We start from the raw sequence: 14,850 nt of genomic DNA, 5'->3' as shown, positions 1-14,850 counted from the left end.
TCAGAGAGACGGAGATATGGAAGAATTATTATATGGTATATTGGTAAAATGGTATATTGGTAAAATGGTAAAATGGTATAATGGTAAAATGGTATAATGGTATAATGGTAAAATGGTATAATGGTATAATGGTATAATGGTATAATGGTACGCTGGGTTTTCACAAACTTTGGCATTTACTACACAAGCTTAAAGCATTACCTATTCAATAAATCTCTGCTTGCGCTTAGTGCGGAATAGATCAATTAAATACTTTCGTGGGGCTCCATTAGTTTTCTCGCTATCTAATAGCAGCTTTTTAGATATTCATGTATGGCATTGATTAAGCATGCTTTGGGTACAGCTGCTACAGCATCCATTGGAATATTTATAAAGTTTTTACTCCAACCTATCTTAATCATATTCAGTTGGTATATTTTTCATGTGTGGACAACTCTATATAGAGAGTTGTATTAGTACATGTAGCCTTATCAGCGGGGCCGCCATTCAAGGAGCTATGAGTTCTCATAGCATTAGAACGTTATGAAGCTGATGATTAAACGCTATTCACGATGTTACAATACTTCTTATCTATCTATGTCGGGTTAAATCTTGACTAAAAGCATGAAAATATATCTAATACCTCATTACTTACTGTATTATTACAACAGTGTCTATAATTGTATTGAGTCCGAGCAATAATGACTGTCATTTATTAAATAGACTGACACGTCACTTGACCTATTTTATTTTTCAGAGAAATCTAGTGCCTCAAGCATACAGATATCATAAAACAAAGCTTTCACAAAATCTAAAAAAGTTACAAAAAATTAATATTGTCTGAAATCTCAAGATGCTATTCCCAAAACTATTTTATTTTGTTTGGACAGTCCTCTATGACCATTGCCATGTATGCACAGCCTTAATAGTCTTCATAAGGTAAAAGACTTGCTGTTATTCAGTTGCTTCGCGTAAGATTCACTTACAGTATACTTATAGCGTGTTAAGATGAGAAAGATAATGTCTAGCCATTGGAAATCAATGTTTAATATAGAATGCTTTTCTATAACGGTGTGGATCATGAGGTTGAGTCGTAAAACATTGCATAAAGGCTTGCACATTAACTGCGAGCATTAAATTAGGATGGTACTATAACTATTAACTGCGAGCATTAAATTAGGATGGTACTATAACTATTGACTGCGAGCATTAAATTAGGATGGTACTATAACTATTAACTGCGAGCATTAAATTAGGATGGTACTATAACTATTAACTGCGAGCATTAAATTAGGATGGTACTATAACTATTAACTGCGAGCATTAAATTAGGATGGTACTATAACTATTAACTGCGAGCATTAAATTAGGATGGTACTATAACTATTAACTGCGAGCATTAAATTAGGATGGTACTATAACCATTAACTGCGAGCATTAAATTAGGATGGTACTATAACTATTAACTGCGAGCATTAAATTAGGATGGTACTATAACTATTAACTGTGAGCATTAAATTAGGATTGTACTATAACTATTAACTGCGAGCATTAAATTAGGATGGTACTTTAACTATTAACTGCGAGCATTAAATTAGGATGGTACTATAACCATTAACTGCGAGCATTAAATTAGGATGGTACTATAACTATTAACTGCGAGCATTAAATTAGGATGGTACTTCAACTATTAAATTAGGATGGTACTATAACTATTAAATTAGGATGGTACTATAACTATTAAATAGGAATTATGTAGATAGGGAAAGCAAATACTGCACTAATGGCAGGTATTTGGTCACACCAAAGAAATTTCTTTCAAAACAGCGGCCACGCGAAAGTGCTTGTGGCTACTGCTACAGAACGTTTTAAAATTGACCATGGAGCATTCAGAACGTGACTGCGTTGTGATTCTATTTGTTCTGATCAAATTGTAGGCCGAGAAAAAAACTGATGGAAATTTGTAACAATTTATATGCAACAGATACTGATTATAGAGATGATTACTGTTACGGAAGCTAGTTTATACTGTTTATAAAGACACTAGCTGTTGCTATGGAAACTAGTATATATTATTAACAAAGATATTGGTTGTTGCTATGGAAGTTAGTACATACCGCTCCTAAAGAAAATGGCTATTAATATGAAAACTAGTACATACCGTTCCTACAGAGAATAACCGTTAATATGGACGCTAGTACGTACTATTTATAAAGGAAATAATTGTTTCTATGGAAACTAGTACATACTGTTCACAAAGACAATGGTTGTTGCCAAGGAAGCTAGTATACGCCGTTTATAAAGATAATGGTTGTTGCTATGCAAACTAGTGCATATCCACTTGAAGGTTTGCGCTGTTTCTCACCTTCATGAGAATAATTCATTCCCCAACTGACCCTTTTCAGACTTGGTATTTTAAGAAATGAACAACAGTTAATTTGCTAACTAAAGTTTAGATTTTATGTAAATAGCAAAAAGCTTACCAAGATGCTCAAACTTCTTTCAATGGCTCACATGCTGGTTCAAGGAGGATTTCAAAATTTACTGGTGACCACAAAATCTGAAACCATTATATTTTGCCATCAGCTTGTTTTTTAACCAAATACTGCTCATAACTTTTGTAAAATGATTTTTTGAATGTTTTGTGCAGTTGTAACAAATTTTTAGGAAAGGTTATTTAAATTGTCTAGTAAGTCATCAGTTTGAAATGTTGATAAGTTTTTTTATTGGTTTTCTGATGCAGAAAAGCTTTGCTGCATTTAGTGGTGTTCAGGAGTTTACGCATAATACAATTTATAACATAATCTAGGACATGAATGGTGCAAGAACCGTCAAATTGTGAATGATGGCTCCATTTTTTGTGCTAAAAGTTGATATGAAATTTTTGCAATACAATGTGATTGGAAATAATTACATATTTTATTAAAAAGTAATTTTGAATTTAATAAAATATGCATGCTAACTACACTGTTGTTAAGCAATTTGGATGTTTACCACCAGATTTACATGGCATGTGCAGCTATTTGATCTTGTTTTCAAATTATTTACATTTAATTAAAATTATGTTAGTTTAATTTCATTAGTATATCAAACTTATATGAACGGGCTAATCGGAAATACAATGCTGGATTTTTAATACAGTCTGAATATCACATATAGCAGGTGAAGGAATAAACGTTGTAGGAAATGGTTCTTTTAAAGAAGATGCAAACTACAGGTAATCGAGAGATTGGTAGACAGCTATAGAAGCCTTATTGTTAAAAGAGCTGTTCAGATGGTCTATCAATGTTCGTGTTCATCAATCCATAAGAAATCATTATTTTCATGTTTTGCATTCCTTTTGCATCATATTAAATGATAAAATCTTTTTTTTTTCGTTTTATTTACTAAGGTCTCAAAATCACTCTGAAAGACGCTAATTTTATATGATTGTAAGTAATATATTTGTTATTATGAATTTTGCATCATAAGGCTGCGTTGTTTCCACTTAAAAGCTCTCTTAAAGCGGAAACTCTTGTTTCTCTTAAAGCTATGTGGCTACTAGATACTGTAGGTCTGTCTAGAATTTTAGTTGCTACTTTATAAGTCAGCAATTTCTGTGGGTAGTCTTTTGTAAGAATTTATAAATTGGGCAGTGACATACCCATCATAATATGAGAGCATGTCACTGTTGGCCTGCTCCGAGCCTCTGCCACTGCTCCGACAAAATATGTTATTCATTTAGCAAGCAGTGGAGAGTGGGTCCTATGCCCGACAGCTGCCAGACAGGAATGCATCAAGTGGTTATAGATAAATTTCCTGGTGTTCTGACACAACTTCCTTATTAATTATTTTACCGGGTAGTGGTGTATTAGGCTATTATGGCAGTTGCGATGACAATTTAGCATGGTCATTAGATGAAGGATCCTTGAGAAGGTAGGCATAGATGAGATAATCAGTTAGGTAGAGGTTGTTCACATCTCTGCCAGAACTCATTTAAGCAGACTATTTTTATTCCTACGCCGTTATTTTCTACTCAGCTCCGCCTGCCATATCTTATTTGATCGATGACGCATAGCCAATTGCATTTTCTAGTGTTTGTGTATGTCTTTATAGTTATGTTCGGATGAGCCTGCAGGTGTCAGTGGAACATCAAGAGTAAGCTCTGGGGAGCGTCATTCTATATCTAGTCCCTTCCTCAAGGCAGCCGAGTCACCAGGCGGTAAGGGTCTTCACATCTGCTCTGTCGGTTAAATGCAGCATACTACATTAGCCGCTGCATCATTGGATGCATTGTTTGTCACACAACGTAACTAGCTACCTGATGACCTGTGTACATATACACGTATTTAATGCTGTAATTTTATTAAAGCTGTCTTCAGCCAATGAGCTGCCACGAAGCATTATGTTTGCTAAGAATAATGCAGAGGTTCAGTATCCCCTGATAGTAAGGCCAATGAGACACAAGTGCGCGTGTATAATAAATACGTGTATATGTATGGATGAAACCCTAGCTTATTTCGCACACAAACACTCGAGTTGCTAAGTATTGTTGAGAAGTGCTTAAGAGACGTTTAGCTATCGCTGTCACCACTTGTACAGCTCTTGTCTGTCTAGTAATACCATTTACTCGCACATAGTTCAAGGGCTCTCCTTCTTGATTAGGCACTGAAGTCGCTCAGCATTCATCTAGCAGCCTACCCTCATTCGCGTCAGTATCTACAGCCACGGCTCTCACTAGCAGCACATCGACGCCTCCCGTCATATCAAGAAGCAGCAGTGTGCATTCTGTCGCCAGCTCTAACAGTCGGAGGACAACACCTGTGTGCACCGGCAGCATCAGTTCAAGGGATAAGGATAGCGGTAGTATTCGTACTGCCTCTCGTAGCAGGTGAGCTAGCTGTTCTTTATAGAATCCACTCGCTCTAGAATATTAGTTAGGCAAGCTCTCTGACAGGAGCAAGTAATATTTTATATTAGCTCAGAATCATCCATTCATCAGGCATTATCTCACTTGCTGGGATCTCTAGCCGATTTATTATTGCCTACCATTTATATAGAGTGCAACTAGTAGAAGAACACAGTGATTAGTAAGTTCTGTCAAATCTAGTAATCAAGTGATGTAATCTGGCTAGTCCAATCGTTGAAGAAGGTAAAAGGAGCTTGTTGATGCTATGACAGATTATTCATGATTGTGAACATCTCGTTTTTATTGTGGGATGCATGCTGTGCAGAGCTATCTCCATCATTTGCCATTTCATTCTATTGTATTTTGAGTTCAGGCTATTGCTTAGCGGTTTGTGCTGCTGTAATTTGGCACCTAGTAAATCTAGCTGCTGCCTGAACCTAATACCTAGGCTTCCATTACTTGAACTTTGTATATTCCCTTGATTCAGATAGTTTGAAACCAACTAATGTAAGTGTGGCACCTATGTTATTACACCCGCTAAGCTCTATGAAGCTTAGCAGGATTACATTTATGGATTCAACCCTCTATGGCTCAGAGGACCTACAGAGTAGGATCATAGTTATGTGATCACTTGAAATAAACACATTACTTGATACTAATTCATAGTTGTTAAAGTATTTATTAGATAAATTATGGTAATGTACGCATCACTGGTAAGTAAGGATTATTCTGTTCTACAAATAAATATTCTTAAAAATCAACTAATGTTAACCTTTTTAGTCTAGTTCGAGTGCAACATAGTGTTATCTGCATATTATGGCAAAAAATATAATTAAAACTAAGTTTATATTAATTGACCAAGTTTGCCAAATTTAACATGGCTTGTCAACTTTCATATACTTGTAATCATATGAAAGCACATTTAAATTAGTAGCCTTTAGAGTTTAGAAGGAGTTTAGTTAAGGAGGATTGGCAATCGGAGGAGAGGATAAAATGGATGCTCAATAAATAGACAGTATTTTTTTTAGAATACTTTTGGTGGCAGACAGCGTGTTTGCAAAAATTGATTCTCAAAATTGTATAGTATGATAATATAAATGTTTTGTGTAATAAAAAATGTATTAATGCCATAAATGACAAGGAAAACGGAAAAATTTACTAGGTATCCCCTTAAATGCGATCACCACTGCATAATAATACATACATAACTCACTTCGGCTTACTTCCTATTATGGTCTTTTACCGCTCTTTACCTACCGCTCTTTACCTACCGCTCTTCACCTACCACTCTTTATCTACCGCTCTTTACCTACCACTCTTTACCTACCGCTCTTCACCGACCACTCTTTATCTACTGCTCTTCACCTACCACCGCTCATCACCTACCACTCTTTATCTACCGCTCTTTACCTACCGCTCTTCACCTACCGCTCATCACCTACCACTCTTTATCTACCGCTCTTTACCTACCGCTCTTTACCTACCGCTCTTCACCTACCGCTCTTCACCTACCACTCTTTATCTACCGCTCTTTACCTACCGCTCTTCACCTACCGCTCATCACCTACCACTCTTTATCTACCGCTCTTTACCTACCGCTCTTTACCTACCGCTCTTCACCTACCGCTCTTCACCGACCACTCTTTATCTACCGCTCTTCACCTATCGCTCTTCCCCTACCACCACTCATCACCTACCACTCTTTATCTACCGCTCTTTACCTACCGCTCTTTACCTACCGCTCTTCACCGACCGCTCTTCACCTATCGCTCTTCACCTACCACCGCTCATCACCTACCACTCTTTCATGCCATTAGCTCGCATAAAAACATTTGTAGTATGGAAATCAATTATGTAGTATAAATCATTTCAGTATGCAATAATGGCGTTGTTCAAGTTTTTGCTGTAATGTTTGTTAGGCAGCTTTTTATCCATGTTACAGTGAGAGGAATACTAGCCGAGGTTCCCAACAGCCCATTACTTCCTCTGGCGATCAGTACGCTGCGCCATTGCTTGCTCCCAACACATTTGGTCAAGTAAACCCAAGCATGCTGAGTTTTGGCACTACCAATGGCGTCCCAGCCCCCTTCTCATACCCACCAGGGTTGGCACAGCCACCTAGCTTTTCCTTTGGAACAGATTTGCTGTCTTCCTTCTCCAACAACCCATCACTGTCGAGTGAGTACAATTCAGCACTCAAACACCACTATTTTACCTTCTGTCCGCTTCAGAATGTTGGTTTGATACCCAAACACTGAAGAAGCTAGTCCGTTGAAGATCTGTGATTGAAAAGTGGCAGCAATTAAGCTAAGCGTGTAATCCTTCTAAAATCCTTTACGTATTCTCTCACAACTGGAGAGGCTGGCTTGTTACAGCATGATATTGGAGTGGGTTTGGGCAAGGACAATGTCTGTTTATGGAGCACTTGAGGGGGGTACTTACATTACCATTGACCGATCGTGGTAGAGCCCTTGCTGCCATCTCAATGGCCCCTCGACTGCCACTCGAATCCTATTCAGGCCACATGTCGTCATCAGCCCACATCTGAAAGTCCTCATCACGGCTGCCAACTTTCATTCAACTAATTTGTTTCGGTCGCCCTGATTTTGTTCTGGGTGTAATTTCGTTAGTCCGAGTGGCAGCAAGTGATTCTCTTGAACAGCTAGTTAGCTAAGAGCAGAAACTGTACTATGTTCATCTCATAAGTTGACTGCCTATATTTTTTTTGTTTAAGATGAAGAGGCATTGAGGGTGGAGGCCCTACGAGCAGAGTTCAACCGGCGAATGCTTAGTGCTGATCGACCAACCATTCCCTCTCTCTTCCGACCTGAACTTCTCCTACCTACAGCTGCTGGTATGACCAACTCACCGCTTGCCCCTAATTTCAGTGGAGCTGTACTCATGCAGATGGTATGTCTATGCCCGGGCTTTCTGCTATCTTCGTATTTTCTGTTCCCTTAAATCTACTTTATGTTTGTGCTACGTAAAATCACTGCAGTGTCCGTGTATCTATTTCATTCAATGTGACCATGTTTCTGATTGACTCGCTCGCCGACTCCAGAAAAGTCCAATAAAATCCAGAAGTTTTCACTGTTGTTAACTTTTTTTATACACACTGCACACCAACATAATTTTGGCCATGTACAGTCATATAGATTCATGTACAGTCATATAGAGCCATGTACAGTCATATAGAGCCATGTACAGTCATATAGAGCCATGTACAGTCATATAGAGCCATGTACAGTCATATAGATTCATGTACAGTCATATAGAGCCGTGTACAGTCATATAGAGCCATGTACAGTCATATAGAGACATGTACAGTCATATAGAGCCATGTACAGTCATATAGAGCCATGTACAGTCATATAGAGCCATGTACAGTCAGAAAAGAAACTATTAATAATGTAAAAAAAATGTCTGCTGAATCTGCCAAATTGTTTCTTCTGCTATAACTTTCTCAATGTTAAAGAGGAAGAACAATTTGAATGCCAGACATATTGTGTTCACATCTACTTCTGCAATTATGTGATTATTTTTCTAGTCAACTCGTAGCTGTATTGACCAGAATCTGATCTAATTGATCCAAGTGTTACAGTTAGAAAATTTGCTGAAATGTTTGCAGTGTCTACCACATTGTGAGAGATAATCTGGAACTGGAAAGGCTCACATTATCTGCTTTAATTTGAGCACGTATATCGTAATTTAGTCCTTCTCACTACTGACTTTACTCTTACTCACTACTGACTTTAGTCTTACTCACTAGTAGCGAGTAAGACTAAAGTCAGTAGTGAGCAAGAGTAAAGTCAGTAGTGAGTCACTACTGACTTTACTCTTGTTCACTACTGATTTTACTCTTACTCACTACTGACTTTACTCTTACTCACTACTGACTTTAGTCTTACTACTGTTTTTACTCTTACTCACTACTGACTTTACTCTTACTCACTACTGACTTTACTCTTACTCACTATCGACTTTACTCTTACTCACTACCGACTTTACTCTTACTCACTACTGACTTTAGTCGTACTTACTACCGACTTTAGTCTTTCTCACCATGACCAGTCTTTTGTCAAGTTCTGAGCTAAATCATATTTCAACTTGTTGGTTCTTTTATATTTTAGGCCATTCACTGACCATAACGCTATTCACTGGCTAACGCATATAATAGCTAACACATATAATAGCTAACACATATAATAGCTTACACATATATTTGTTAACTTATATATTATCTAACACAAATTCTTCATTTGTTGACAGCTTGACAAGTTTCCTAAACTGGACCCCTTGCACCAGCTCTTTTACAATCAGCAGAGTAATGTGAGTACATCATTTAAGCTGACTGGATGCTTGCTTAAAGGTTGACTTGCAACAAAATTCACATTACAGTGATTTGGTATCAAAAGATTCACCATGTCTTACTCTGTTGTGTTGTAATTGTTAAATATGTGGAAATGTGATTACAAGCTCTTAAAAGCTCAAAAACGAAAAGCCACCGTAGATTGGAATCTCTTTATTTCGATGATGTAACCACGAAATTTGGTTATTGTCTTGTCACGTATGTTCTCACGTGAATTGAAAGGCCAATACAAAGCTCAATATAAAACTAGTAGCACTAGTTTATGACAAACACTTCGGGTTTTACCGAAGACCCCGTATCAAACATAGATGCTCGCTACTTTACAGTTTTGTTTCGGCATTATTCAATTGTCAAGTCGTAATCTGATCATGTGACCCAATACTTCGCAAATAATTTTTGCAGCACTTTTCGATTATCACAGGTGACCAACAGGCTCGTCATGATTATCAGACAATGATATGTACTCCTTCGAGCTAAGGTTAAAAAGTTTAACGATTTTTTACGGTAAGTTATAAGATATCACTGTTAAAAGCGACAGCATTACAATGACGATAAAATAGACGCGTAAGAACAATAGACATGGTTTTATTGAATGCGTGAAGTGTATTTGTGAAAATATTTCGACTAATAAGGTTGCAAGAAAGTGTAAACAGAAACCATCTCTCACAACTACATCACATTTGAGACGTTTTGGAAAGGGAATCCAAACTACGGCGGTCTCGTGTGGCTGCGATTTTCTGTTCGTTTTTGAGCTTTTAAGAGCTTGTAATCACCTTTCCACATATTTTGCACCTACAACACAACAGAGTAAGATATGGTGAATCTTATGATACCAAATCACTGTAATGTGAATTTTGTTGCAAGTCAACCTTTAACATTTCTTATTTTCACATGGGTCGTGCTGGCTGTTCAAAATGGAATCATAAGCTTAAAATACATGTGTTGGCCTGTTTGCTTGCAGAACGCAGTTACGAGTGGCGCTGCCGTTGCTGGCCCTTCACCGTTTCAGTCCGTACCAGGAGGCAATGCCACTTCTAGTACTTCACCTCTTAATGCTCAAAAGGTTTGATTTATTCCCTCTTTTTGGCAGCCACTGCTGTTTTCTATTCGGTTTAACTACCTTTACATGTTTATTTGATTCATGCTTGCTAAAACGAATTGGCATATAAAAGAGATGGGTGTTTAGAACCAAAGGAAAGTCTCACATATCATTAAGCAATTTCTTGAAGCTAGTCCTAGTTGTCTACGTAACTCCTTGGTGTAACTAGTTGTGCTGATAGTGAGGATTGTTGGGACATCTACTGCATTGGTCCTTACATCCTCCGCACTTCACATTTTCATTCAGTAATATCAATTCTCATGGCTTTTTGTAGAAATCTGGAAAATGGTGCTCAGCACATGTGCGGATAGCTTATAAAATATTAAATGCGTCACGAACTCGGGCCATGGCAGAGGAAGGAAAAAATGGAATGACTAGTACCGGTACGCCTGCTAGTAGCATGGCTTGCCGTAGCACTAGCAGTGGCACTAGCAACGTCACTAGCTCTACCGATCGTCAGCCAGTCCAACCTCTCAGTCATTCTGTCAGCTCTCTTACCTCTAGTGTTCACTGGCCCAAAGACACCCCTCATAGCAGTTGTAAGTGCTTAAGCCCACTCATAGTGTATTTTAAACTTCCTGCCTTGAGGTTAACAGTTACTCAACAGTTATCCACCAAACCATGCATTTTCTGTAAACAAGTAAATACAAAGGTTCAGAAGATCGCTGACACAATTGTTCCAAAAAATTCTTCATATTATTGTCTGTCTTTTAGTATTTGAACATGTTTCAGCTGCTATTCTAAATGATATTCAATCGGTATAGGATTTTTCCCTACAAGAAAATGGAAGCTGTTGGCTTGAGTCAATTGGTTCATCTTCAAATAAGAAATTGCAGCGACAGCATTTGAAAATGAATCATCGTTTAGTATAGTAAATACCTAACTGTATTTGTAATATATGGTATGTTCTACGATATGTTATAGTAATACTGTGCATGAAGCCGTCTTTCATAAAATTATGTATGTAAACTTTTAATATCAAGTTGCATATTCTACAAGTGAAACTGCTGCATTGCTATATATTGTTTGTTATCATAAAACAGTATGAAGTATGTATATATATATATATAGCTTTTTAAATTAACTGTATATATAACCTATATTTCTGTTTGTAGCAAGTCGGCATCCACCTTTTTATGCAGTGTTTTAGTGAACAACTGTAGAGCATTTGATTTATATGTACTTGTGCACTCCTTGTAGCCGGTGCTTCTCCAAACCTGTCTAGTCCCATGCACCAGATACCGAACAGCTACGGGACATCATCATCAGCTAACTTTCTATCCACAGCACCTTCTAGCGGTTTGTATCTCCTTGTTTTGACTATACCTCTACATAAATAGCACTCTTGTAACCCAAATCTCCAAGGGTAGCTGCAGCAATCGTTTCTCTTAGCGAGTTTATTTGTTGGTACTACAACTTGCCAGAGAGCTGAAGTTACAATAGGTATGTAGAGTAGGGAATGAATATTGCCCACTTATATCAGTAGGTTTGTTATTATACATGTGCATGTTTTTATTTGATTGTAGATGTATAGAGTAGCACTGTTTTGGTAACGACATCACTGGGGTTTCTTTTAAAGGTTGACTTGCAACAAAATTCACATTACAGTTATTTGGTATCAAAAGATTCACCATGTCTTACTCTGCTGTGTAGTGGGTGCTAAATATGTGGAAATGTGATTACAAGCTCTTAAAAACTAAAAAACGAATAATTAATCGCAGCCATCATGACAACGCCGCAGTTCGAATCCCTTTATTTCGACGATGTACTTAACTCAACCTGGTTATTTCTTAACACGTGATGTTATCACCTAAAATGAAAGGCCAATAAAAGGCTCAATATAAAACTTCTGGTAGCACTAGTGTATGACAAACACTTCGGGTGTTACCGAAGAGCCCTTACCAAATATAGATGTTCGCTAGTTTAAAGTTTTGTTTCGGCTTAGTCTAATCATTTAGTCATAATCTGATCATGTGACCCATACTTCCTGCCAAATAGTGCGAACAATTTCTGCAGCATATTTCGACTATCACAAGTGACCAACAGGCTCGTCATGTTCATCAGAGGATGATATGCATTCCTTCGAGCTAAGGTTAAAAAATTAAATGAATTTTCACGGTAGGTTTTGAGATATCAGTGCTCACAGTGACAGCATTACAAGGATGATGAAATAGACGCTTGAAAACAATAGACATGGTTTCATTGAATGCGTGAAGTATATTTGTGAAAATATTTCAACGAATGAGGTTGCATGAAAGCGTAGACAGAAGCCGTCTTGTACAACTACGTCCCATTTGAGCCGTTTTGGAAAGAGATTCTAATCTACGGCGTTGTCATGATGGCTGCGATTAACTGTTCGTTTTTGAGCTTTTAAGAGCTTGTAATCATATTTCCACACATTTTGCACATACAACACGACAGAGTAAGACATGGTGGATTTTTTAATACCAAATAACTGTAATGTGAATACTGTTGATAGTCAACCTTTAAAAGTGCTGTGGGAACTCTGTATATTTAAACCGCGTACCAAGGAACAACTTTCTTATTTTTTTATCATAGCAGATACAGTTAACTCGCCAGCAGCTTCCAATCGCTCTTCACACAATGGAACTCTGCCTAGCCCGCAAGACGGGCAGTGGTCTAGCACCCCTCCCCACACTCTCCCTTCTACCTCGTCTTCCTTAACACCAGCTCCCACATCTAAAAAGCGTGTAAGAGATATCAAGGGTTTGAGGTGAGTAAAACTTGAGGAGTGAATGTATTCATTCGCAATCTGTCTGTACAATCATTTGAAAGGTATCTTTATTCAGCTGCCTAAACATGGTTAGTCTAGAGTTTTTGCCTCCTTCCTCAGCATTGCATCAAAAGGTTTTTTAGCATTTATAGCTCGTAATCAAAATCTCTCTCAAAAATGTAACTATACAACTATATAGCTATACATGTGCCCAGTTCTTTTACATACGATTTTCCAAATAAGTTGATTTCAGAACGACAAACTATTTACTATTCTTGCGCAAGCCAGCTTTTATCTGCAAGTGTTGCGCAACCCTCCGTATACCTTCTGCAACCCTCCCTCAACACATTCGTATAAAATACGAATGTGTTGAAGTGTAATCCTAGAATACTGTCTGCATAATGATAATTACTGCTTACACAGAATGGTTTATTTGTTTCGTATATCTAGCAATTTTGGGTGGCCTGCATAAGTTACAAATATTTTTAACTAAACCGGATTTTTTTTTATAAATTAGTTGAAAGAGACTTTTTTCACTTCTAGACATATTTTATAGTCCTTCTGAAAGCATTGCAATACATAGCTTATGTGTGGTTCCCATATTGGCTGCAAGACCCCGGTGGTAAGCAGCAAAATACTTGCGGCGCTAGGCTCGGCGGCTTATGTTCACATAAAGCTGCGTTGCTAATGATTGCATAAAAACGGTCGCTTGCCATGCCGTTTCGAAAATGCTGACCTTCACCTGTACATTGCATTTTGAGAAGGTTTTGCTTGCGGATCTTTGCGAAAGTCAAACAGCGCTGAGCTCTTGTGTTGATCGTTGGCAATTACCAGCGGTAATCCTGCCACCGGTGCTTGTGGCACATATGGAAACCAGGCTTTAGGCTTTGACAAGCAGCTTTCAAGCATGGATGATGCAAAATGGGAGAGGGTGAATGTAAAAAATTGCTTGCTTAGTGGGAATGTATTTGAGTGTGTTTCTTGTAATGGTTGATGCTCAGGCATCTCTTAGAGGAACTCTCCACTTTACGAGCCACTTGAGAGTTGTGAGTCAAAATGTAGTCAGTGTTTTATGGCCACTTGGAGATCTTTTAAGTGTGTCTTGAGTGTTGTTTTGTGACGTTGTTGTGTGGGAGACGAGAGTATGGTTGATGATCGGAGGTTGGATATAGGAATCAGATGTATAGGGCATCTTAGCTTTGTGGTTGGTTGATGATCGGAGGTTGGATATAGGAATCAGCTGTATAGGGCATCTTAGCTCTGTGGTTGGTTGATGATCAGAGGTTGGATATAGGAATCAGCTGTATAGGGCATCTTAGCTCTGTGGTTGGTTGATGATCGGAGGTTGGACATAGGAATCAGCTGTATGGGGCATCTTAGCTTTGTGGTTGGTTGATGATCGGAGGTTGGATATAGGAATCAGATGTATAGGGCATCTTAGCTTTGTGGTTGGTTGATGATCGGAGGTTGGATATAGGAATCAGATGTATAGGGCATCTTAGCTTTGTGGTTGGTTGATGATCGGAGGTTGGATATAGGAATCAGATGTATAGGGCATCTTAGCTTTGTGGTTGGTTGATGATCGGAGGTTGGATATAGGAATCAGATGTATAGGGCATCTTAGCTCTGTGGCTGCTCTCTATTCATTCTTCATATAAAACTATCGTTTCTTCTGGCACCTAACTATTTCTGTGAAGCCGGTAATACTACAAGTTTATTACGAAACATTCGTTTGGACCATCTGCTTACAAACATTACATATTTCTTCGATAACAACTATG

General features: G+C 38.0%; 1 protein-coding gene across 2 annotated transcripts in view; it reads left to right on the top strand.

The window, feature by feature from the left end:
* LOC137405740 (uncharacterized) overlaps positions 1-14,850 on the top strand; it is a 44,401-nt gene that overhangs the window by 24,700 nt on the left and 4,851 nt on the right. The window contains exons 6-14 of one of the 2 annotated variants that reach the window (XM_068092126.1): positions 4,075-4,180; positions 4,624-4,849; positions 6,810-7,045; positions 7,602-7,777; positions 9,137-9,196; positions 10,198-10,299; positions 10,610-10,874; positions 11,536-11,634; positions 12,898-13,069. In XM_068092126.1, coding sequence (XP_067948227.1) covers positions 4,075-4,180; positions 4,624-4,849; positions 6,810-7,045; positions 7,602-7,777; positions 9,137-9,196; positions 10,198-10,299; positions 10,610-10,874; positions 11,536-11,634; positions 12,898-13,069 — 1,442 coding nt within the window. Of the gene's footprint in view, positions 1-4,074; positions 4,181-4,623; positions 4,850-6,809; positions 7,046-7,601; positions 7,778-9,136; positions 9,197-10,197; positions 10,300-10,609; positions 10,875-11,535; positions 11,635-12,894; positions 13,070-14,850 lie in introns of both variants that reach the window. The other variant, XM_068092117.1, reaches the window with a different exon arrangement.

This window comes from Watersipora subatra, chromosome 1, assembly GCF_963576615.1.
Source record: "Watersipora subatra chromosome 1, tzWatSuba1.1, whole genome shotgun sequence".
Classification (NCBI taxonomy): Eukaryota; Metazoa; Bryozoa; class Gymnolaemata; order Cheilostomatida; family Watersiporidae; genus Watersipora; species Watersipora subatra.
The sequence above is the reverse complement of the archived record's forward strand: the minus strand, read 5'-3'. Positions and strand labels throughout refer to the sequence as shown.